At 48.9% G+C, this 23,892-nt stretch overlaps 2 protein-coding genes and 1 non-coding gene across 3 annotated transcripts; 1 reads left to right on the forward strand and 2 right to left on the reverse strand.

Moving 5' to 3' along the window:
* The first annotated feature begins 137 nt into the window (after window positions 1–137).
* On the forward strand, window positions 138–6,044 carry SMPDL3B (sphingomyelin phosphodiesterase acid like 3B). Its single transcript, XM_066564971.1, has 7 exons — window positions 138–430; window positions 1,820–1,917; window positions 2,641–2,784; window positions 3,318–3,490; window positions 3,636–3,816; window positions 4,403–4,536; window positions 5,536–6,044. Exons 1-7 carry the CDS (start codon window positions 138–140, stop codon window positions 5,917–5,919), a joined length of 1,407 nt encoding a protein of 468 aa, XP_066421068.1. The 3' UTR covers window positions 5,920–6,044.
* Window positions 6,045–9,049: 3,005 nt separating this feature from the next.
* Window positions 9,050–23,018, reverse strand: PPP1R8 (protein phosphatase 1 regulatory subunit 8). Its single transcript, XM_066564973.1, has 7 exons — window positions 22,930–23,018; window positions 15,780–15,840; window positions 13,412–13,565; window positions 12,606–12,826; window positions 11,771–11,915; window positions 11,390–11,454; window positions 9,050–9,579 (listed from the first exon to the last, which is right to left on the reverse strand). The coding sequence occupies exons 1-7, from the start codon at window positions 22,983–22,985 to the stop codon at window positions 9,226–9,228; spliced, it is 1,056 nt and encodes a 351-aa protein (XP_066421070.1). The 5' UTR covers window positions 22,986–23,018; the 3' UTR covers window positions 9,050–9,225.
* LOC136566075 (small Cajal body-specific RNA 1) lies at window positions 14,015–14,177 on the reverse strand. The gene has a single exon (XR_010784982.1). It is a non-coding gene; the product is annotated as a small Cajal body-specific RNA 1 (non-coding RNA).
* Window positions 23,019–23,892: the final 874 nt, after the last annotated feature.

A 23,892-nucleotide genomic window follows, 5' to 3' on the forward strand; every position in this document is an offset into this window, starting at 1 on the left:
AGAAGGCCGCGAGGAAGCCGCCGTCGCCATTTTGAGAGCGGGCGCTGCCAGGTCTGGCATTCATGAGGGGGCGGGGTCCAGGGGCGGGGCCGAGCACAGGTGAGGGCCGAGCACAGGTGAGGGCGGCAGTCTCAGCCATGCAGCCCCCGGGTCAGCTCGTGGTGTTGCTCTGGCTGTGCCTGCTGGCCGTGCCTCTGCCCGGTGCGAGCGGCGGCTCCGGGCGGTTCTGGCACCTCACGGACCTGCACTGGGATCCCGGGTACGAGGCGGCGGCAGCAGCGGGCCGGCCGTGCCCCTCGGGCGGCGGTCGGGCTGGGCCCGCCGGACCCTGGGGCAGCTACGTGTGCGATTCGCCCTGGACCCTGCTCCGCTCGGCCGCTCAGGCCATGCGGGCCCGCCTGGCCGCGCCCGACTTCGTGCTCTGGACCGGGTAAGAGGGGCCGGGCCCGCCTGAGGGACACCGGGGCTGGGCGGGACAAGGGCGATGCAGCCCGTACGGGCTCGTGGTGCGTGTGGCAGGGCTCTTTCCATGGGCTTTGGAAAGGAGAGGGCAGAATGTGCCTTGTAATGCAAAACGGGTTTGGAGGAAAGCACAGCCCCAGCGAGGGTGCTCGACACTGGCAAGACGCTTGTGGAGTGAGGTGACAAAAGGGTCACAACTCACTGTCCGTCCTCTGTGCCTTCTGTGTGATCCCACAGTGAGTCCGAGTACCTGGAATGCCCAGGGGAAGGAGCTGTGGGCTGTGTGTCCGTGCATCCAGCCCTGCCGGTCAGAGCCGTGGGAACAGAGCACTCTAAACCAGCTTGCAGCAGTTGTGGCTGTGATGAGGCACCTGGAGACCTGGCTCAGGAAGGGACAGTCCTGCTTTAGGAGTCAGAGAAGCCTCCCCAGTGGAGGATGTTCTCTCCTGGTGTGGTTTCCAGGGGTGTTCCCTGTGCTACGGGAGAACTCAATAGTACTTACAGATGGTAAAAGCTTTATTTTGCATGGTGATTGTGTATATGATCCTTCTTCTGATAGTGCAGCCCCAACTTGCTGTAACCTCCAGTTCCAGTTTGCAGGGCTGTTGCCTGTCCTATGTTTTCATTTTCTGTCCCTGTAGATGCCTGTTCCTACTTAAATGCAGTTATTGGTTCTTGTGACCTTATGTTGAGTTTTCTTTTTCCCTCAAGCAATTTTCCCCAGTCCCCTGACATGATTTTGAATGTTCTCCTTTCTCTCCTGTGGACAGCTCAGCATCATCCACAAATGCCATAAGCATGTTAATGCAAACACAGACATGGAGCAGCCTTAGATTGCTGCCTTAGAGGAGCATTTCCTTGTTTCATAGGTTCATAGCTGTGTAAACAGCTCTGCTTTGCTATTGCAGATCAGATGCCCTCAGATTGCAAAGTGCTGACCCTTGCAGTGTTCCCAGGTGCCTGTGACACACCCCAAAGCAGGGTGCACAGGGGTTTTAAGGTGAAGTGAATCCTGGAATCAAAGAGTGTCCTGAGCCTGGAAGGGACCCACAAGGATCATGGATTACCAACTCCTGGCCCTGCACAGACACCCCAACAATCCCACCCTGTGCATCCCTGGGAGTGTTGTCTGAACACTCAAGTTTGGAGTGAATCTCATTTTCCCTGTGAGCAATTTCTTGAAACTCCCTCAGCGCCTTGGCCAGGCAACATAGCACTGACTTCTGCACCCAAAAGCTTAAACTTTCTCTTCTAGCAGGCACAGAGAGGAGTTGGCAAATTTCTCTGCCTTGCTCAGTGCTGTAAGCACAGGCCCTGTTAGTCCCAGACAGTGACTGTGCTGCTTCTCTTTTTGTAGAGATGACACTCCCCATGTCCCCAATGAGCAGCTCGGAGAAGAAAAGGTTCTGCACATAATAGCAAATCTGACCTCTCTGATAAAAGAGACTTTTCCAGGTAGGATTTGAGGGGATGAGAAGGGGAAAGGGGCATAGAGACTCATGGGAAGGGTTAACCAGGATGGAGAAAGGGCAGAATATGGACGGGGAAGGGCACAGAAGGGACTTGTTTGATGGCTTCAATTCTGCTGAGCCATACTGCATTGATGCACACTCATGTTTCTGTCAAAAAGAAAGGTTTCTGTCATTAGTGATGAAGGCAGAAAAGGCTGCAGGACACCCTCAGACAGAACCTGTGTCAGCAGGGGGCAAGGAGCCTTACTGCTGGTGACAGCTCAGTCACTTGGCTGTGGGTGGCTTGTCCCAAGGGCGGCTCAGAGCCCTGTGGTGGCCCTGGGCAGAGGGGTGGCTGGCCTTGGCAAAGCTCTTCCCAAGGCTGGGAGTGCCTCAGGGAGCTCAGAGGGCCCCTGCAGCCCTGACCTCCCTGCCCTGTGCCTCTGCAGCCCTGACCTCCCTGCCCTGTGCCTCTGCAGCCCTGACCTCCCTGCCCTGTGCCTGTGCAGCCCTGACCTCCCTGCCCTGTGCCTGTGCAGCCCTGACCTCCCTGCCCTGAGCCTGTGCAGCCCTGACCTCCCTGCCCTGAGCCTGTGCAGCCCTGACCTCCCTGCCCTGTGCCTCTGCAGCCCTGACCTCCCTGCCCTGTGCCTCTGCAGCCCTGACCTCCCTGCCCTGTGCCTCTGCAGCCCTGACCTCCCCTGTGTCTCCTTGGCTCTGCCCCCAGGTACCAAGGTCTATGCAGCCATGGGCAATCATGACTTCCACCCCAAGAATCAGTTTCCTGGGAAGGAGCACAGGATCTACAACCAAACAGCAGAGCTGTGGCGGCCCTGGCTGAGTGATGCCTCCCTTCCTCTCTTCAGAGCAGGTCTGGCACGTGTTTAGAGCATGCTGGGGATATGAGGAGGGGTAGGAGAATACCATGAACAATTTTCCTTGCTTCTATGCTCAGAGCAGCAGTATTCATAGAGGATTTGCAGAGGTAAGGTCCAATTTAATGCTGATTTCTGTCTTGGAGCTTTGCTTGCAAGAGAAGAAATTATTTTATACTTTAGTCTCTTCTCTCCATTGTCAAGTTACTGGAAAGAATGCAGAGTGGTGACCTGCAGAGGGAGGAAAAATATCTTTAAAGGTGGGAGCTGGTGCTGGGGCTCTCCAGAGCTGCCCAGCTCCTGGTGCTGCCCATTGCACCCATTCAGGTCTCCCCTCACTGGCGAGAGACACACAGGGAGGAGTCACTCCAAGTGCACATCCAGAATGCTCAGGGCACTGTCCCAGGCAGTGACCCTGCTGTGGCTGCTGCTAAGGAGAGCAGAGAGAGGTGGGAACAAAGGGATCTGGGATCACAGCCACCAGTGTGAGCAGATCTGCAGCTCCTCCTCTGTTGGTTTCATTTTTAAGGAGCTTTCTACAGTGAGAAGCTGCCTGGCCCAGGGATGAGGGGACGGATGGTTGTCCTCAACACCAACCTCTACTATGACCAGAATGATGAGACAGCTGCTGAGGAGGATCCTGGGGGGCAGTTCCAGTGGCTGGAAGAAACACTGACCAACGCCTCTAGAGCAGATGAAATGGTATTAAAAGGACTGAGTCAACAACCTGGGCTTCTCCCCAGCCTGGAAGCTCTTCCTGCTCTGCTCCCTCTGGGTGCAGCTGCAGCTGGCTGGTGCTCCATGGCTGGTGTGGGCTCTGAGCTCAGGGCAGCTCTTGCTTCTGTAGGTTTACATTGTGGGCCACGTCCCTCCGGGCTTCTTTGAGAAGAAACGGGGCAAGGCCTGGTTCCGGAGGGGCTTCAACGAGCGCTACCTGGGGATTGTGCAGAGGCACCACGGGGTGATCGCTGCCCAGTTCTTTGGGCACCATCACACTGACAGCTTTCGTGTGTTCTACAGCCACACAGGTACCTGCTCTGGTCACCCAAGCGCCTGTGTGACAGCCCTGACAGCTCTCAGAATCACTGTCCATGAGAGTTTGTAGTGGCTGTTGGCTGAAAGCCACTAAAAGAAGCCAGGAAAAACATCTGACATGCTTTGGGCAACAAGAGGCAACAGTGTTCTCATCTCTGCCCCCAGTCTGTAGCCTCTGCCCTCCTTCCTATTCACCCTCAGATATTGTTGTTTCCCCTCTATGCCTGTTCCCCCTTCTTGCCTGTTCTCTCTTGAGGGGTTTGGGCATTGCTGAGGGAGCAGTGCTGAATCTGTGTGTGTGTGGGTGCTGTGGGTGAACACCTTTGCAGAGTGTGGTTCCCTGGCCACCCTCACTGTGAGTCTTTGCCAGCACTGGAGAGCCCATTGCTGGCTGCAGCAGCCCTGTGCTCAGTCCCCAGTGTTGTTCTATGTGTTCATCTTTGTGTGTGGGGTGGTTCAGGGAGCTGGGGACAAAGGTGCTGTGAGCAGTGCAATCTGCTCCAGGTGCTCACTGTGATGGGGACAGGGTGTGGGACAAGCCATGGTCTCCATCACAACTTGCTTTGCATTTTTGTGAAGGTGCTCCAATCAATGTCATGTTCCTGGCCCCTGGAGTGACTCCCTGGAAAACAACATTACCTGGAGTGAGCAATGGAGCCAACAACCCTGCCATTCGTGTGATTGACTATGATCAGGACACCCTGCAGGTCTTGGTAGGGGACCCCTGTGTGCACCACACTGCAGCTCCAGAACAACTTTAATTCCCCCTGCAGTCAGAACAGGCTTTTCAGGATTTCTCAGTGCACAGAGGCTGAGTGGCTGTGTGGGAGAGGACTCTGACCCAGGATATTTCAGCCTTGTGTCTGGCACAAAGATTTAGTTGGAGCATCAGTGAGTCAAAGCATGGCCCTGGCAGCCAATGCATCCTGCTGGGGTGAGTTCCCCCGGGCAGGTCAGACAGTTTTTATGGTGCTGTTCATGTCCTTAGTGAGTTTCATTTGACACTTGCTTTGCTCCTCAGATAATATGGATCACAGAACTACTCTTTGAGTAATAACAGACTTGTCAGACCCCCTCCAAAACATTTAAACCATCTCAAAAGTTATTTGTGTCCCTCTGGATTGAGGTGAATTGTAGGGGCAGCTTCTGTTTCCCATCTCTTGTTTGCCAAGAGGTGGAGGATGGGTGCTTATGCTCTCCTTTGTAGTGGATGAAGATCTCTATAGTTGCTCTGTTTACATGTTTATAGCAGAGAAGTGAATGCTAAGGTACACTGTGCAAGTCTGGGGAGTCAGTGAAGCAGAGAGAAAAAGAGCAAGAGACTGAGAACAGCTGTGAAAAACTTGATTCTTCAGTTTGTTCACAGCTGAGAAGATAACTGCTCATAACACTCGTGTAGCCCTTGCTTCTGCTGCTGGGCAGTGTTGATAGTAACTGACAGATGTCTGAACAGGCCAGGCTCAAAGCTTCTGATGTTTGGAGGTCCAAGTCAAGCAGAGCAAAGCCACCCTGTTTCTTTCAGCCCTTAGGGAACAGGCTCTGTCTGGAGTGGCTCTGGAGGGTCTCACCTGAGGTGTCCCCAGGTGCCCATCTGGGTAGGAAGCCCATCGAGGGCAGCTGGGCCCTTGAGTGGGGGCCAAGGCTGACCCAGTGTCTCACCCAGGGCCAGTCTTGTCCTGATGTCTCCCCAGTTCTGTTTTTCTCTCCCTCAGGATATGGTGACTTATTACTTGAACCTTACTCGTGCCAACACGATGGCCTCAGCAGAGTTCCCAGACTGGGAGGAAGAGTACAGGCTGACAGAAGCCTTCCAGGTCCCTGATGGCTCTGCAGGCTCCATGCAGACAGTGCTGGAGAGGATCTCCAAGGACCCCCACTACTTGCAGCTGTACTATGAGTTTAACTCTGCCAGGTACGACCTGGAGCCGTGCCAGCAGGAATGCCGTGTGGATCACCTGTGTGCCATCAGGGAAATCGATTTTACAAAGTATGATGAGTGTGTGAAAACCAACAGCTCTGCCTCTGCTGCCAGCAGTGTTTGGCTTTTGGTTTTCTGCATGTTCTTAGGATTTCTCCATCCTCAGCAAGTGCTGTGATGGCCAAGAGCAAGAGAAAAGGAGGGCACGAGATCACACGACACTGCATGGGAATTGGTGATTTTGGCTTTGAGAACTTGCCTGGAAAACAGGACAAAAGTGTCAATGTTTACTAAAAGCCTGTGATGCTGATTTGAAATTTTCTAGAGATGTGTGAAGAGCAATGTTTTTGAGAGCCCTGTTGTGCCAAAGTGACTGCAGCAAGGAGTGGCTCCCTCTGCTAGGACTGCTGGGGCAGCCTCGCAAGTCAGATGAAGACCAGGCCTCCCTGTGGACATGAACTGGCAAGGGCTGAGAGCAGGGAGCTGCCACGTGTTCCAGAGGTTGCTGCCAGCATTCCTTATTTTGACGCACACTTTTGCAAGTCTGCACAGCTGGTGACTGAGGAAGTGTTGCTGTGGTGGCTCTGTTCCACAGCAGCCTGTGGCTGGTGAGCACAGTGAGGTGGCCTGGGGTGACAGCCCAGGGCAGGCTGCAGATCAGTGACAGGGGATGGTGCCTCAGCCTGTCAGAGGAGCAGGCTGAGCAATGAGAGAGCAGAGCTGGGCTCTGGAGTACAACTTACAAAGAGGATTATGCCAGAACCAGATAAAACTCAACTTGGACAACAACAGCAGCCACTGTTCAAAATCCACTGCCAAGTGTCACTTGTGTACCAAAGTGCAGCACGAGGAGCAGAGCAGGTCACAAGCAAAGCAGCTGGGGCAGCTTTAGGAGCTGCAGCCTGAGGCAGCCCAAGGCCAAGGCCTGCAGGGAAAAGGGCACTTTGCCATGGCAGGATCCTCCCATGAGCCACAGCACCACAGGCAGGCTCAGCTGTACCAGTGCACACTGGAACGAACACACTACACTCTCCAACCTGGCAAAATCTGCATTTAATTTACAACATAGTAAAGGTTACAGGTAAAAAGCTCAACAGAAGTGTGAAAAGGCCTATTACATATTACACAAGTGTACAAATGTCTGTACAAAGCCCCTCGATGTTCCTGTCCCCTCGTGGCCAGCTGTGGCCCCTAAGCTCTGAAATAATAAGAGCTGGTTCAGAGTCTGAGAGGAGAAGAGCTTTAAAAAACGAGCAGTGAAGTTTCCCTTGTCAAGAAAAATCTTGCAAAGAGCCACTTGCAAAAAAAATCCCCAAAACCCCCCAACCCACCCCTCTTCCCCCCAAAATAAAACAAAACAAACAAAAAAAAACAAAAGAAAAAGAAGGAAACCTGCTCAACTTTTGTTTGTCCTGACTATTCTTACTCTAAAGAGTTGCCTTCAGAAAGCAACTGGCTGGGAAATGAAAATCTTAGACTAAAGAGGAAGATTCTGAGTTATTGTGGGAGCACTGGGAAGCAGAACAAATGCCCAACAGCTGAACCATCAATGGCAACTTAAACACAGAGCAGCACAGCTGGATCATGGAGCAGGTGCTGAATGCACACAAGGAACAGTTGGAGCTGGATGTGATGGTGTGGGAGGGAACAGAGCAGTCTCTAAAGCCATGGCTCTTGTGAGCTGGGCAGCTGCTCACAAGATAGAAGCAATCACTGCAGAGCAGAACTCACAGATTTTGGGGCATCTGTCTGAAATGGGTCTGGTGCATCCAGCATCCCATCTCCCTGATCCAGCACCATCCCAGCTCCCTGGAGCACAGCCCTGATCCAGCACCATCCCATTTCCCTGGAGCACAGCCCTGATCCAGCACCATCCCATTTCCCTGGAGCACAGCCCTGATCCCTCACCATCCCATTTCCCTGGAGCACAGCACTGATCCCTCACCATCCCATTTCCCTGGAGCACAGCACTGATCCATCACCATCCCATTTCCCTGATCCAGCACCATCCCATTTCCCTGGAGCACAGCACTGATCCAGCACCACCCCAGCTCCCTGGAGCACAGCACTGATCCCTCACCATCCCATCTCCCTGATCCATCACCATCCCATTTCCCTGGAGCACAGCCCTGATCCATCACCATCCCATTTCCCTGGAGCACAGCCCTGATCCAGCACCATCCCATTTCCCTGGAGCACAGCCCTGTCCCAACAACCTGGCACCACCTCCCCAGACAGCTGCAGTCCTGCACACAGTGAACAGCCAGGTCCATGCTCTCATTTCAGTGCACATTTCCTGGATCCCCCAAACAAACAGCACAGGAATGTGACTTGTAGCTGAACTGCATTAGAGTGTGTACAAAAATCCAGAATAAATGTAAGAATAATAAAGCTCTGGCCTTACCTTGCATAAAGTACAGCCACAATATGTATGAGTATGTGAATCATTTTCAAATATAAACCCAAGGAACTAAAGGGCTTGAGCAACAACCCAAGTCCACTGAGAATTCCTATTCTGGCTCTCAGCAGCACTCAATTCTCACCTGCAGTTCCCAGCAGCTAAAATATTAGTGTGTGGGGAACATGCCAGTCCTCCCAGCTTTTTGTCTTGATGAATCTCATATACTCTAAACTTAAAAGTTCCATTTGCAAATTAAAATGAAACTATTTAAGTTACAGGGGCCACCAAGTCTAAAAAAACTCCACTGTGTTAACTTCACCCTGAGTTATCCAGGGGAATCACCATGGCACAGTGCAGCCAGTGCCTGATCCTGTTGGATTCCCTGACTGTTTGCACCCTGCATCCATCCCACAGACCCCATTCTGCAGCACTGGAACAAAGCTAAGGAACCCAGCTGCTTCCCTGCTGATCCATCTCAACTCATGGCTCATGGGATGATCTAGTGTTTTATGTGGAAATCAAAACAAGCTGTAGCCAAACTAAAAATAATAATAATAAAAAAGACAATAATGCCCCACATTGGTGGGGTTTTGAAAATATAAAAAATAAAAACTGACCTACATTCTGCAAGTTTTACAACTCCTTCCAATGGGATTTTGCAAGGCTTGGCCCCACAAACATTTCCTCTTGACAAAGCTGCCCTGCTGTGAGAATGTCCAGCAGGAGCAGTGTCAGCACAGCGAGCCCAGCACTGAAATACACGGACCTGCAGGGTCATGCCATAAGTGATAATGAAATTGTGTGACTGCCCCTTGGACTTGTGGATCCAAACTCAGCACAAAGAGCTCTGGGACTGTGTGGCTAAGAAAAGGCTTGTAGGGGTTTTGGTTCAAAAGGAGACGGGAGCTGTATTTTCTTTTTTTTTATAACAGACATATAAAAACATTTGAAGACAGATCTTTAAAGGATATTTCACTCCTCCAATCTTGGTATTACATGTGTTAGGACACTGAAATTTTAAAAAGACGATACCAGACATGAAAAGTTTCTGGAGTTGTGACTCCTACCCTCCCTCAGCCCAGCTCAGATCAGCAGGGACGGGGTCGGCTTCTTGCCCGGCCAGGCCTCCTTGGCGTATTTCTTCTTCTTGGGTTCATTCACAGCTTCGGGGTTGAAGACGGCGGGGTTGGGAGCTGGGTTCATGTTCACTGTGGAGGGCACGACTGGAGTCAAGTCCACATCGGGGGCGAGGTTGGGGTAGGGCATGGGCAGCCCCCCGATGAGCGCGGTGCCGTGGACGCTGTGGGGCTGCGAGCCGGCCTCGCTGTGGGTGGGGGGCAGCCCCCCATAGAGGCCCCCACTGTAGGGGAAGCTCTGCATGCGCCGCGACGCCGACTCGTCCGTGGGCAGCGAGGCCGCGTTCTCCAGGCGCTTCTTCTGCGGGCAGGAGGAGTCAGAGAGTTACTCACAGTGCATGGAACCAACAACCTGCCTCAACTGGGTGCCAAGACCGTTCTCTGTTGTGTTGTGATTCCAGGGTTTACCCCAGAACCTCGGGTCCCTCCCCTGAGGATTCCCTCCCAGGTGTGTCAGTCACCTCTCCTTTCCCCTCCCAGCCCTGTCTGTCACTCCTGGAATTCCAGAAGGGCCTCGAGTGATTGGCAGATCCAAAGGATGCCCTCTACCCCTGGGGGGCATTGGGCCATCCAGGTGTCCTTTGTCCCTTTGTCCCTCCCCTCCTGTCCCTGCTTGGTGCCTCCCTGCCCCTTCCCTGCCCCTCTCCCCGGGGTTAAAGGAGCAGCAGCCACGGGCTCAGGGAGTTCTGTTGGAGCTGGTGCTGCATTCAGAGGCCTGAGGGCCAGAATAAAGCTCTGGATCCAAACCCTCCATCAGAACCGACTCCTTTCCTTCACCATCCCCTGAAAGCTTCTCTGCCAGAGGGAAACCCCAGGAGCAGCCCCTGTTATGGGGGGAAGCTCCATCCCAGCACCACCAGAGCTCCTGCAGGCCTGGACTTGTCTGCAGTGCCAGCTGCAGCACCCAGGCAGGCAAAAGTGTCTGTGGGGTGAAACACCACACACCCAGGCAGGCAAAAGTGTCTGTGGGGTGAAACACCACACACCCAGCCAGGCAAAAGTGTCTGTGGGGTGAAACACCACAGTGCTGCTGTTTGGCTCAGCAGCAAGGCCAGACAAGCTCAGACACATCCAGTCTGGCTCTATTGGTAATATTCCAATAGTTTTCCCCAAGAGGCACCTAAATCTGCCACATACAAAGTGCCCACAGACCATGTCCCAGTCTTTGTCCTACAAGGTTTCCTCTGGGATCCCTTGAAAACCACAACAATAAACTCTTAAAGGTGCACAGTGCAGGAAGGGAGACAAAAGCTGACACTCAGGTGTAACTTAGATGAAGTGTGAGCAGCTCTTCACCTCCTTTACACTCCTGCCAATCTTGAGCTCATCCTGAACAAAGACTGAGTGGGTCACAGACTGTCCTGGGTTGGACCAGACCCACAGGGCTCACTGAGTCCAGCTCCTGGCCCTGCACATGACACCCCAAGTCCCACCCTGTGCCTGAGAGCATTGTAACACAAACATTCCCTCCCCTACAGAAAGAAACTGCAACTTTTAGATCACTTGGGTAATTTTGCTCCTGATCATTGGAATCTTCTCCTGCAGTCTGGGTTTATGGAACATTTTCCTTCTCTACATGATGTTATTTAGTCTATACCAGCAACAAGTGAAATTGCTGTTACACAGTGGCTTAGCTGCTCTGAAGCTCTGCAGATCTTTCTTTTTCCTTGCATACTCCAATTAAATAGAACACTGGCAACACTCTCACCTTGGAGCAAAGCCTAAACCTGCTTGTTCTAGTACAAAAATGTATGAAACATCAAACAAAGTATTTAAATAAACAAACTCTCATTTTTCCCTTCTATTTTCCATATTTCCCACAGTTTTATCTGACTAATGCACTAGATTTCTAGAAAGTGTTTCTTCATGGGAGGAAAAAAAATATCACCATTGATCCCATGTGTTATTAAAGAAAAAAGCCAAAGCTGGGTTCAAAGGGAAATGCTCAAATTTGCTAAAAAAGACAACTGTGAAACACAGACATCACTTCTGCCTAGCAATGAAACACCTCCCATGTGGGAGCACTCTTGTTTCTAAGATGCAATTCATAAATCATAAAGTGAGTTCATCAATGTGATGTGCTAATGAGAAAGTCAGGAGTCACCCCATACCTTAACAGGGACCACTGCTGTCTGTACCATGTTCCTGAACCGCCCCACAGATGGGTCCACGTCCTCTGCAAAGAAAAACAGGGATGACTGTGAGCACAACCTGTGAGCACAACCTGTGATTCCTTCAATGAGCACAACCTGTGAGCCCAACCAGAAATGCCTTAATGAGCACAACCTGTGATGCCTTCAGTGAGCACATGGGAAAAACAACCTCTGTGGGGTAATGTAGGAATGTGCCCCCTGTTGATGGAGTGACCAAATTATTCTTTGTCTCCTTAAAAAGGAAAAAAGCCCAGAAGTTTCTCTCCTCAATTTAGTAAAAAGACACCTCATAGGACCTAAGAGACTTCACCTCAAACCTAACAATAGCAAGCTCCTTACCTGGATTGATGATCTCATCATCATCACTGAACGTCACTCTGGAGTTCTTCCGCTTTCGCTTTGGCCTCTGGATGTCCAAGTTCCCCTCCTCAATGGTCAGTGTGGAGATCCTTTTGTTGTGGGCTGTATTAAATTCTGTCAGATTCTGCAGAAAATTTACAAACAAATGAAGTCTGACTTAATCACATGACTGTGCAAACCAGAAGACCACAGGACATTGTTTAGTTTCAACTTCAGTGTTAGATTTATGGACCTGATGATCTTAAAAGTCTTTTCCAACCTAAATGATCCCATGACTAAGCAAACAAACAGGGAATGCTGTCCTTGCTGGAAATGCCATCAAGGCAGTGTGCCATCATACTTGTGGTGTTTGTGAGGGTCCCCAGGACGAGGTGAGAGGTGAGAATCTGACTCCAAGTTCTCAGAAGGCTGATATTATATTAATTATATTATATTATATTATATTTATCATATCATATCATATCATACTATATTATATAATACTATATTATATTATATCATACTACACTATATTATATCATATCATATATCATACTATACTATATTATATTATATTATGCTATACTGAAACTATACTAAAGAAAAAGATACATCAGAAGGCTTGACAAGAATGAATAATAAAAACTCATGACTTGTCAGAGCCTCAACACAGCTGGACCATGATTAGCCATTAAATTAAACCAATTCACATGCAGGATAAACAATCTCCAAATCACATTCCAAAGCAGCAAAACAGGGAGAAGCTGAAGCTTCCCAAGTGAAGAAATCCCAGCAAAGGGATTTTTCAGAAAACATCACAGTGACATCTACTCACATCCAGCTCTGTCTCCTCCTCTGGCAGCCCCAGCAAACCCTTGAGCTCCTCATCCTCACCACCCATCTTCTCATCCCCCTTCACCGCCGAGGGCAGCGTCTGTGGCTTCTCTCGCAGGGTGTAGGCGCGCGTGGAGGCGCCGAAGGAAACCGTGGAGTCGATGGGGATCTGCTGGGGCTTGTGAGCTTCCAAACGGATGTGGCCCAAGAACGTGCCATGTGCTGAGGACATCAAAATGCAAAATAGGCTGTTCAGCTTGGGATCATGGTATTCCAGTTCAAGACTGAGAATCTCAGACATTGTTCCAAGGTACAAGGCACTGAGGTACTGCCGAAAGCATCAGCTATGCGGATCACCATCTCACAAACTGCTGTAACACACACCAGAAGTCCTCAGAAAATCACTGGAAATAAACTACAAACACCTTTTACTTTCTGTATTCCTGCAGGTCCCAATGAACTGTCTGGACAGTGCAAAAAAACACCTGACAGGTTTTAGACCTTGGGAAATCACCCTCAGAAGAAAGGATTCACTAAAATTGTGATGGGAAGGTGAAGACACTTTCCTCATCTCCTTTGGCCTCTTACAAGTTAGAAATGTTTGAAACACCCACTGAGGCAGCTGTTGGCTGACTGGAGCAAACACTCCTTTGCCCTAACCCTTGTCTTTCCCTGCGATGCAAATTCAAATTATATCCATTTGCCCTCAGTGCAGACAACAATGGAAAGGGAAAAAGTGTCTCAGATTCAGAATGTTTAAGCACTGAAGTACAGCTCTTCTGTCTGGTTAAATGCCACACTACTTACTGCTGTTCAGATCTATGAGGAAAACCCTCTTGAGATGTTTGTGATAGACCAAGGCAGCATGGACCCGAGAGCAAGACTGGTGGTCAATGGTAAAATCACACAGATCAGGATTTCTCCCAAAGAGATAGTATTTCTTCTCATCAATGATGAGTTTCTGAGGTAGAACATCAAACAGAGAAGCATATTAGATTCCTAGAATCTTTTGGAACTTCCTGAAAAAAATTCAAGAATATGAATAAACAGAGCAAATTCAAGACAAAGCATCAACAGCTCATCAATATTTCAGTTTAGTCTGGCACTGTTAAAATACATAAACTCAAGTCTGCTCCACAAACACTGATCAGCTCTGCAAGCAGTTACCTCACAATTTCAATTACCATAAAATCTGATCAAACCATTTCTCATTCTTGCCCACAACAGAAACCAAAAGCATCCAAAAGGAAGTTTTCATTTGCACCTGTTACACACAAACAATACTGCCCTGACTGGGGAACACCAACAAGAGATTTTGCAAAGACACAAATTCCTGGAAGTTACTGCAACAAATCATCAACAGAGAAGACAACTGTACTGCCTTTAATTCAAGACAACGTTTCTAAAATGTTCTGTGCCTCTGAGCTATAACCCAGTGTCTTTCTTCACACACTGAGCTTAAACACTGCATGGCTTGTTTTGCTGTTGCACTTTGCAGACCCAGCAATCACAGGGTGCCCTCAGGCCTCTGCAGAGCCTGGGACACTGATGGCTCGGTGAGTATCAAGTGCTCAACAACGCCCAGGATTAACAATGCTCCTCCTCGGTTACTGCTGCCTACCAGAAAAGACAAAAGTGAAAAACTCTCTGCCACTTGTATTGAACAGGGAAACACAAGGATCACATCCAAGTGCTGTTTGGCTACAGGATCTTGCAAGAATATTTCAATTAGTGGCAATGGTACCTACCAGCAGCAGTTTTCCCTTTTAGACAGAAAAGAGAAGGAGCTGAGGAAAAGATGTGAGGGAAAACAACATGGAAACAGCAAGGGCAGTGGAGAAGGAGGGGGAGGAGGTGCTCCAGGTGCTGGAGCTGAGATTCCTCTGCAGGCTGTGGTGAGACCATGGTGAAACAGCTGTGCCTGCAATCCATGAATCCATGGGGGAGGCAGAGATCCACCCACAGCCCCTGGGGATCCATGGGGGATGCAGAGATCCACCCACAGCCTGTAGGGATCCACGGGGGATGCAGAGATCCATCCACAGCCATGGGGATCCACCCACAGCCCCTGGGAAAGGGCTCACACTGGAGCAGGTGGATGCCAGGGAAAGCTGTGACCCAGTGCAGACACAAATGGACAGGGAAGGCCTTTTGCTTCCAAAGTAGAGCAGCCCAGCCTTAAAAGCCTGCACGCCATGGATGAGTGACCCTCACCACAGCAGTTTTGGGAAGAGTTTTTGCCCCTGGGAGGGATTCCATGGCACAGCAGAGAAAAGACTCCTCTCCCTGAGCAAAGAGAAGATCCCAAGTGATGAACTGACCAAAAACCTCACAGCTGAGGGAAAAAAAAAGGTGTTTTAAAGGCTTATTTTACTTCTTGTGTCCTCCTCTGACTCTGTTAATAATACATTCACTTTATACCTTTAAATTTGAATCTGTTTTGCCTTTAGAGTGGTTTTTTTTCTCCCAATCCTTATCTCAACTCATGAGTCCTTCATTAATTTTTTCCCTCTCCTCTGTCCAACTGTAGCAGGATAAATGAATGACTTTTGTGGGTGCCTGGCATTTGTATCAAACCACCACACCCAGACCCATTTCTGTTTCAGTCAGCTTCAAGTTAGGAGTCTCTCCACACTGAAATACATTCACTGGTTTGGGTTCTCTCTGTCAACAATGGGAAAGAGACTTTTCTTTATTTATTACTTTCAGTGTGATGCAAGATAAAATATGAAACAGAGAATGAGGTGGTGCTGTAATAAAAATAACTTGCTGTATCTGTGCTGATCATAACACTGCTCACAGATCCTGAATGTGGGAGGAAAACTCAAATCAAACTGTATTTCATGCTGTAGGACAGAGCAGCACTCTTGCAAAATACAGGATGCCTGCTTAATCTGACTGTAATGCAAAATAAAAAAATAAACTGACCAGACAGGTTTGTCAAACAAGCAGCACAAAGGGAAGAGGTTTAACTGATGGGAGCCCTGCACGGCACAAGGCTGCCTTGCACAGGCAAGGGAAAAGTCACTTCATTCATTGTTTTAGAGAAAAAAACCAAACTGATTTGAAGATAATGAATACATGAGAGAAAGGAAATATTTATGAATAAGTGTGGAAAATGATGGGGAATGTTCTGCTGCTGATACACCAAATCCATCAAACCCTAATTCCATACCTCAATGAGTTTGTCTCCTTTGACTACATCCAGATGTAAGCCAGGTGGTGGTTTCCCTGCCCTGGAAAATAAAGAAAGGAAAAACATAGTATTAAAACATTTAACAAAAATGTTATTAGAGCTGCTTGAGTTACAGACCAAACCTACACAAATGTAAGCAGAAGTATTTTGGGGAAAAGATGAAAATCCCATAATTTTCTTTTCCTCCCTGCAGATTCCTTCTGACAACACATAACCCAAGAGTTCTTTATGGTAAGAGTGTAGGTAACAGGACATGAAGTATCTCAAGCTTTAGGTGAAAACCATCTGATTTACACAATAAACAGAGCAAATCCTGAGAGCAAACAGTGTGAGACCAACAACCAGAGATGGGGGCAGGCTGAAGAGCTCTGTTTCCTCACGTCACCCTCAAAATGGCAATCTCTACCCCTGGCTGCTGAGAGGAACAGAAACTTCTGCCACCTTTCTCCTCTAGGACAGTGATGGCAAAATATTTGCATATATTTGTGGGCTCTGCACACACCTGTAGCATTATAAACACTGGGCAATAGCCAGAGCCCCTCCATTCACCTGTGAGCACAACACAGGGAGCACAGGACAGGCTGCAGCCCTAGAGGGACCCCTGCCCTCTGTGCACAGTGCACACCAAGGGCAGCCCCCCTGCTCCTGCTCAGCTCCTGGAGCAGACTCACCTGTCTGCAGCAGCATTCCCACCTGGGCAGGGCAGCACAGAGGCCTGAGGGACTCAGCAGATCACAGCAAGGGGTGAACTCATGGGGGCAGCAGGAACATATTGGGCACCTACAATGCTCAAAGCCAGGATGCTGCCGGGGCACCTGCAGCACACAGGATCCCTCAGCTCTTGGCACCAAAGGATCTTTTCCTGCTCAGATATCTCAGGATGTGCATCTCTAGGACCTCCTCACAGGTAACATCTCAGCTTTCCAGGCAGCAGCAGTGACCCAGTTCCTGGCTGCACTGCTGCCCTGCTGAGGAACTCTGCAGAGATCATGTTCCCATTCTGCTCAGGGCAGGGAGCCCAGGGAACAGTGACAATGGCAGGGATGCTCTCAGGGTGGCTGGAGAAGAAAGAAAGGTCACTGGTAGCTGAAGTTGTTTGAAGGGGTTAAATACAGATGTTCACATTTCTGAGGTGTGCCTTACATTTATTGGTTTTTCTGTGTTGCAAGGTCAGCTCCCCTCAATAATTTCATGTAAGAACACAGCCTCCTGTTATTTCTACTTCATTTCTCTCCTAGACATTTTCCTTTCTTGTTTCCAATTCATTACACCAGCCTGCCCAGATCTCTCTGGCCCTTTCTGAATTGACCACTTGGGACTTTCACAGGTTTTCTTGTCAGGCCCTTCTCAAAGGCTGTGGATATGCCACCCTAACAAGGACATGGTTAATGGTGACTCCTATTGTTTTGGATGAACAAACAGCAGCAGCCAAAGCAGAGGGTGCTAAACTTCAGCACAAGTGGTGACTTCAGCAGTGAAATGGGATTATGGTGGTGTGGGGGACAGGCCAGCAAGCAGAAATGCTCCCAGAGGTGGGACACAGTCTGTGTCATGAGCTGGAGTCCCCCAGCACAGCCAGGGAAGCTCCTCCCTGGTACTGCTCAAGAAAGTTCCAGCCAGGCTCCCCCTGAGCACTGATGTCTGCTCCTGTGCTCCCTGCAGATCTCAGTGCTCAGCTTTCACTGGAACACAGGCTCCTTTCATGGATTCCTGTCCACTTAGAGTTCCCTCTTTCTGCCTCTGAGCACTTGTTTTCCCCCCTTCCTCTGAAATTGCCAAGTTCTGGTTACTCTGCACCCCAACCTTTGGTAATTTTCACACACCAGCCTTACTCTGATCAAACATCAGCTACTTCCCCAATTTCCTTTTCTTTCCAAATAGATAAACCTTTCAACAAATTCATTCTACAAATCTACTTCTTACTCAGTCTGGCCCCTGCTTTTCCTTTCCCTGATCTGTTCCTGGATACTCAGTGGTCAGCCTGTCCTAACACATTTCAGCAACTTCCTCCCTGAAGCAGTCAGGTCACAGGAGAGCCCAGGGAGCTCCAGCACAGCTGAATCCTCTCTGATGCTCATGTTCTGCTACATTCCAGCTCTGCTTTTTCATTGCCCCCTCTACTTTTAGTTTCATCCTTGCTCTTATTTTTACTTTGCCTCTACCCTCAACTTTATTTCCAACAGATAAGCCAAGCTCAGCAGTATTGCAAGGCAGTGCCTTCAGCTGTGAATTAAAGTGCTAGAAAAATCTACCTATTCTCTGGCTTCTTTTGGACTGCAGAGAATCCTTTGTAGGCAGTATTTCCCCCATCTACCTATTCCTGCCAAACACTGAACACAGGAAGGTTGTAAATACTGATTATGATACCATGAAAACAAATTCACAGAAGTAATTTTTGATAGAAAACTCCTTTGGAACATTTTAAGTCAATGTCACAGTTCAGGCTGCCCAAGTTAGATACCTGAAAAGCCTTTTAATGAAAAGAAGTAGAAAGATTGCTCAGTTTTACATTAAAAACTAATTGGCTCCAGAGCCACCAAAGATCAGAAGTAATGCCTGGATTTGGAAGTATCAGTCACCCTTCACACGTTCTGCCCCATCAAATCTCACATCTCATAAACCAAAGAGTAGAACACGAAAGGAAATCTCTTGCACAAATCCCCTGGAAGAAAGTTTGTTAGAAAGCTGGACTTATGCTGGGACAGGAGAGCAGTTTTTTCCCATTTTATGTCCCATGTTAAAAAAGTCCTTTTCCATTAAACAAATTCCACTATGTGCTAAAATATCCACTAAACTAATTTTCCTGCTCTGAAGGATGAAGAATTACTTGAGGTCAGCAGCTTGTCCTCTCTGCAGAACACAAAGAGCCCTTAGCACTGCCCAAGGCCAACGCTCTGCTATCACAACTTGGCTCCAGCACAAGTGCTTGTGTTTGAAAATGAGAAAAAAGCAATTTCTTCTGTACCTTGCAGATGGTGCATCACAGTCCCCAGTGCCTCCCCAGGGCAGCATCCTGCACGTGACCTGAAAATAACACCTGCAAATGCACTGATGTGGTGGGCACTAGCTGAGTGAGTTTGACTGAGACCCAGCATGCCCTGACTGCCTCCTGAATCCTGAAACTCCTGGGAGGCAGTGCCAGGATTGAGAAGAATGGACAGGGAATGAACAGAGCTGCCTGGCAAGGAGAACAGGAGCATTCCCAGCCTGGGATTTGCCACACGTGGATTTGTTGGCCTTACAGAAGACATCAACTGCTTACAATGATCAGCAGTTAAATATTCACAAGGGACACCACTGAACAAACCAGGTTCCAGCACAGGTTTTTAAAAGATTTAAATACCTACAAGCAAAGAAATCTTTCTTCTGTACTAGAAACAGAAAATTGTGTTTCTTTGCTTTCTCCACCTCACGCTCCAAAGGCCAGGCCGTGTCTCTGTAACAAAGATAAAGCATTTTGGAAAAGAAGGACAAGGCCATTTACACTTTGGAATGTGCCAAGTAAGAGAACTGAGGTTTTACAAATCAGGATCTCTTCCACAGTGCAGATTCAATGCTGACAGGCCAGCAGGGTTCTAATGTCTATATCCAGCTGAAACTCAGCAGCCTGACTGATGTAAATCACTACAAGAAATTTGGAATTGTTGCTATTAAGGACATAGACAGGACAGCCATAATTCTATTGTGTTAGTTTAAAATTAGGTCAATTATTTGGGTTCCTAAATGTGACTCAGAACCTAAATTTAGCCACTTCCTAAAAATCTTGGCCTCTGTGACTCATGTACACACCTTCATGTCCAACTTCAAGGACAGGGTGGAATGTGCAGAACTCTGGAGCTCATATTCTCCAGAAATCTGTGTAAAAGCATCACCAGGAATAGCCAGTTCTTGGCCAAAGAAACTAAAGAGAAACAATTGCTGCTTTCAAACAATTTCTTATGTATGTCCATTCCAGGACAAACCTGACATCCCCACTACTGAGGAGTCAAAGAGAATAAAGAAAGAGTCACAATTCCAAATACAAGTTACACTAGGACAAAAGGACAGGCAGGCAGTATCCACTAAACATCTGATCCCTTCAAAACCATACACCAGATAACCTGTACCTCAGAGAAACCACTTTTACCACCTAAAGCCAGCTCAGAGGGTTTGCAAAAGTCTTAATCAAACTAAGATGTCTAATTGTTATCTAAAGACATTTTCTGATCTCATGGAATGGGTAAATATTAACTACAGGAAGTATTGGCACCCTCTTTGTGCCAGCTGTAAATGCACAGCCCAAATCTTGGCTGACATGTACAGAGGAGTTACAGCACATGCAGAAACATGTTCTGGCATCAGCAAGGTGGCAACCACTGGTTTTCATCTGTCTTAAGTTTAGCTGCTGGAAACACAAGGAAAGAAAGAATAAATATTGTATGGATTATGAAGAGGCAAGCTATAACAGCACAAAAACTAAATCAGAGCCACAACTTAAACCAGATGAAAACTGGGAATTTCAGTGCAGAGGTCTTTTCTGGAAATGGGGTACTCAGATACTATCCAAATTATGGAAGAAGAGGTAAAATGATAGAGGCAAACCTCAAAAGCATGGGCAAAGAAAAAAGCTACTCCTTTTGATTATATCTAAGATGTATTTCTCATATGATTGGTGCCCACAGGCCCCAGCCAGCTTTCCTTAGAAGCAGGAACATAAATAGGTAAGGACTGTGATTTTAATAGAGGTTAAGGAGACTGAAGATAATTCACTACAGAAGAATCTGGTTCTGACTGTGAAAACTCTCTGCAACTCCATGCTCTTGGTCACCCAAAGCTCTTGGGATGAAGCCCTCCCATGCTGCCTGCACAGGAGACTTTTTGGGGCTTGTGTAAGACCAGGCTTCCTGCAGGGTATCTTTACATCCTCTTAAACCAGAACTTTGAATAACAGCACTATTGCTCCAATCCTGCTCCTGCAAACCACCTCCAGTCTGGAGAATCCTACCTGGGAAAGGCCCAGACTGGTTCCACATCACACCTGGGCACTCTTTGCCTGGCTCTGAAAGGAACAAATACTTTAAAACCATTTGCTGGAAGATCAGCAGATGTCAGCAGAAGGCATCCAGAGCTTTAGCAAGAAATAGACTCTACAGAAAAATAACCAGGAATAAATAAATGCACCTGGCAGGAGAGCTCCTCACTTCCAGCATGGTTATCAGCAGCCAGCATCAGCCAACACTTCCCATTTTGGGTTCACTGCTCAGAACACAAACACTGTGACTGGAAGCTCTCCAGGCTGCCTTCCTGCTGGCTCACTTTTTTATTTTTCCTTTTTTTGGGTTTCAAAAGCAGCATTAAGGAAAAACACAAAGCTTTCACTGGTTTTAGCTGCCAAGTCTGCATGTGCCAATTGGAAAAAATCAAATTGTGTCAGGCACTCCTTTACTTCACAGCTACAAACACACAAAAAATGGTCCCTACAACCATTACAATGTGCAAACATACAACAGAGTCCAAGAGAAAATAAAAAGTTTCCTTACAATGTACAATGAAAGAGTCCAGACAGGAACTTTGCTGTAAGCAAGAACTATTTTGGAATATGATTGTAAAAGGACATTCAGCTTGCAATAAGTGAATTACAAAAAATCTTTAAAATGTGAGAAGAGAATAGGACCTGGCACCCAAACATGACCCCCTGGCCCCTGGGACTGGATCATCTCCCAGATCCCACCTCACTTCTCATCCAGCACAACAGATTGTGCTTCAGAACCAAGCCAGGGCAGGGACACAGGGAAACTCTCTCTGTCAGACCCTGCTAAAGGCACAAACCAGGTACCTGAAGAGGCCCTCACAGTTAGAGGTGTTACAGTTCTCTCCTCCAGGTGGGATTTCTTTTGGAATTCTTCTGCAATACCATGCAAGCCACTGAGACTGAGGAGACTGAGCATTTTACAATTGTGTTTCCCCAGCTCCTCCATCTACAGCTTTCAAAGGTGCAAGTCATTCCAATTTACATGGAATATAAAGCATATTGTGGTCACTGTTGTACAAAAACACTAGGGGGAAAAAAAACGGATGATACTTCAAATTTCAAGTTGAATATCCAGAATAATCTTTGGCTTTATCTGGTTTATTGTGTCATCACCTCATGGAACACCATCCTGTATCATGTAGATGTTTATTATTGTGTATGTTCAGCACAAATAAGACCCTAAAATACATGAGGAATTCTCTTCCATGAGAAGGTGAAATGGCTTTACCAACTACAGCAGGCACTTAAAAACCAGCTCTAAATTACAACACGTGAGCACTGTCACAAAGTGTCTACAACACAGCTGGGTGAGCAGGACAGCCTGGGCTGGGCCACACAGCTGCAGCTCTCAGGTGCTTGTGTGATTTAAAATACCACAGTTCCCATCCCAGTGCTCTGGTACCCATCCCAGTGCTCCTGTACCTATCCTGGTACCCATCCTGGTACCCATCCCATCCCAGTGCCCCTATACCCATCCTGGTACCCATCCCAGTGCTCCTGTACCCATCCCAGTGCTGCTGTACCCATCCCATCCCATCCTGGTACCATCCCAGTGCTCCTGTACCCATCCCAGTGCTCCTCTGCCCATCCCATCCCATCCTGGTACCCATCCCATCGCATCCCTGTACCCATCCCAGTGCTCCCGCACCCAAAGAAGGCAGGAGAGCCAAGATCTCTCCAGCGATGATCCAAACACAGAACAAACGAACAAGGGCACCCCGATGCCAGGCTCTGCTCCCGGCATTTTCAGGGCTCCCTTCCACCGCGGGCTCTGCCACCTCTAACCCAGCCCAGGGATGGTCGCGATGCTGTTTCTGCAGCACTCAGCCCTGACTTCTGAACTCAGGCTAATAAAAACCCCAGCCTATTTCCAGCTGACAGATTTCCCGTACCGGACACACGCCCTGAGCAGGATATTTAATTCCTACCACAGCACGGATTCTGTCTGAGCTCTGAGGAAAAGCCTCGGCACCCCAGGGAGGCCCCGGGCCCCCCGTGGCGCTGTCGATGGCGGCACCCTCGGGCCGCGCCCGGAGCCCGCCGGGCCAGGCAGCGCTGTGCGGGCCCGGGGAGCGCAGCCCCGCGCCCCTCCCGCCCCCGGGCCGCGCGGCCGCTCACCAGCTCGGGCACTCGAACAGGGACCCGCCGCCCGCCGGGGCCGCGCTCGCCGCCATCTTGGCTCTGCCCCATTCAGCCGCCGCGGGGCACCATGGGAGCGCGGAGCGACGCGCGCCGATCCCGGCCTGCCCCGCGCGCCGCCGGAGGGGCGGAGTCTGGGCGGGGCGTAACCGTGCCACGCCTCTCGGGGGCGGGGCCAACCCCCTCACGGCACCGGACCCGGCGCAGGAGCTGCGGCAGCGCCGGTACCGACCCTGGGACGCAGGAACCGACCCGGAACCAACCCTGGAACGCGGGGACAGCCCCGGTACCGACCCTGGGACGCGGGAAGAGCGCCTCTGTCCGAGCAGAGCCCCTTGCTTTCAAGTCAGATTTTTATCGTACAGGCTCACCACTGGCTCCAAGTTCTAGCAAAAGGCAAACAGAGCTGAGCCAATGCTGCTCTGAGGTATGAGAGTCATTTTTCTGGGATCAGCTATTGTACAGGACTCTGCACAGAACTATTGTGTATGTCCTTCTGAAATGAATTTTGTGTTTTCAGGGAGTTTCATTCTGAAAAATCAGGGAGCACAGAACTAAAGCTCCAGGAAACACTACTGTGCTGATGTAAAGTCCTCTACTCCACTTAGAGGGTGTGGGAATTTGCAGGCAGCCCTGACATGGGAAGAGATGAGAATCTTGACTCCATGTTTCAGAAGGCTGATTTATTATTTTATGATATATATTATATTAAATTATATATTAAAACTAGACTAAAAGAATAGAAGAAAGGATTTCATCAGAAGGCCAGCAAGGAAAGGAAGGAATGATAATAAAATCTTGTGACTGACCAGAGTCTGAGCCAGCTGGACTGTGATTGGCCATTAATTAGAAACAACCACATGAGACCAATCACAGATGCACCTGTTATATTCCACAGCAACAGATCATTATTATTATTTACATTTTATTTCTGAGGCCTCT

This window comes from Molothrus aeneus, chromosome 23 (genome assembly GCF_037042795.1).
Source record: "Molothrus aeneus isolate 106 chromosome 23, BPBGC_Maene_1.0, whole genome shotgun sequence".
Classification (NCBI taxonomy): Eukaryota; Metazoa; Chordata; class Aves; order Passeriformes; family Icteridae; genus Molothrus; species Molothrus aeneus.

Excerpts from the sequence above, each read along its gene's own strand:
- SMPDL3B (XM_066564971.1), top strand. The coding sequence starts at position 138 with ATGCAGCCCCCGGGTCAGCTCGTGGTGTTGCTCTGGCTGTGCCTGCTG. Across the intron at positions 2,785-3,317 it reads CCTTCCTCTCTTCAGAGCAG|GAGCTTTCTACAGTGAGAAG; the intron begins GTCTGGCACGTG and ends TTCATTTTTAAG. Across the intron at positions 4,537-5,535 it reads AGGACACCCTGCAGGTCTTG|GATATGGTGACTTATTACTT; the intron begins GTAGGGGACCCC and ends TCTCTCCCTCAG.
- PPP1R8 (XM_066564973.1), bottom strand. The coding sequence starts at position 22,985 with ATGGCGGCGAGCGCGGCCCCGGCGGGCGGCGGGTCCCTGTTCGAGTGC. Across the intron at positions 11,916-12,605 it reads AGGAGGAGACAGAGCTGGAT|AATCTGACAGAATTTAATAC; the intron begins GTGAGTAGATGT and ends AATTTTCTGCAG. Across the intron at positions 9,580-11,389 it reads CAGCAGTGGTCCCTGTTAAG|AAGAAGCGCCTGGAGAACGC; the intron begins GTATGGGGTGAC and ends TCCTGCCCGCAG.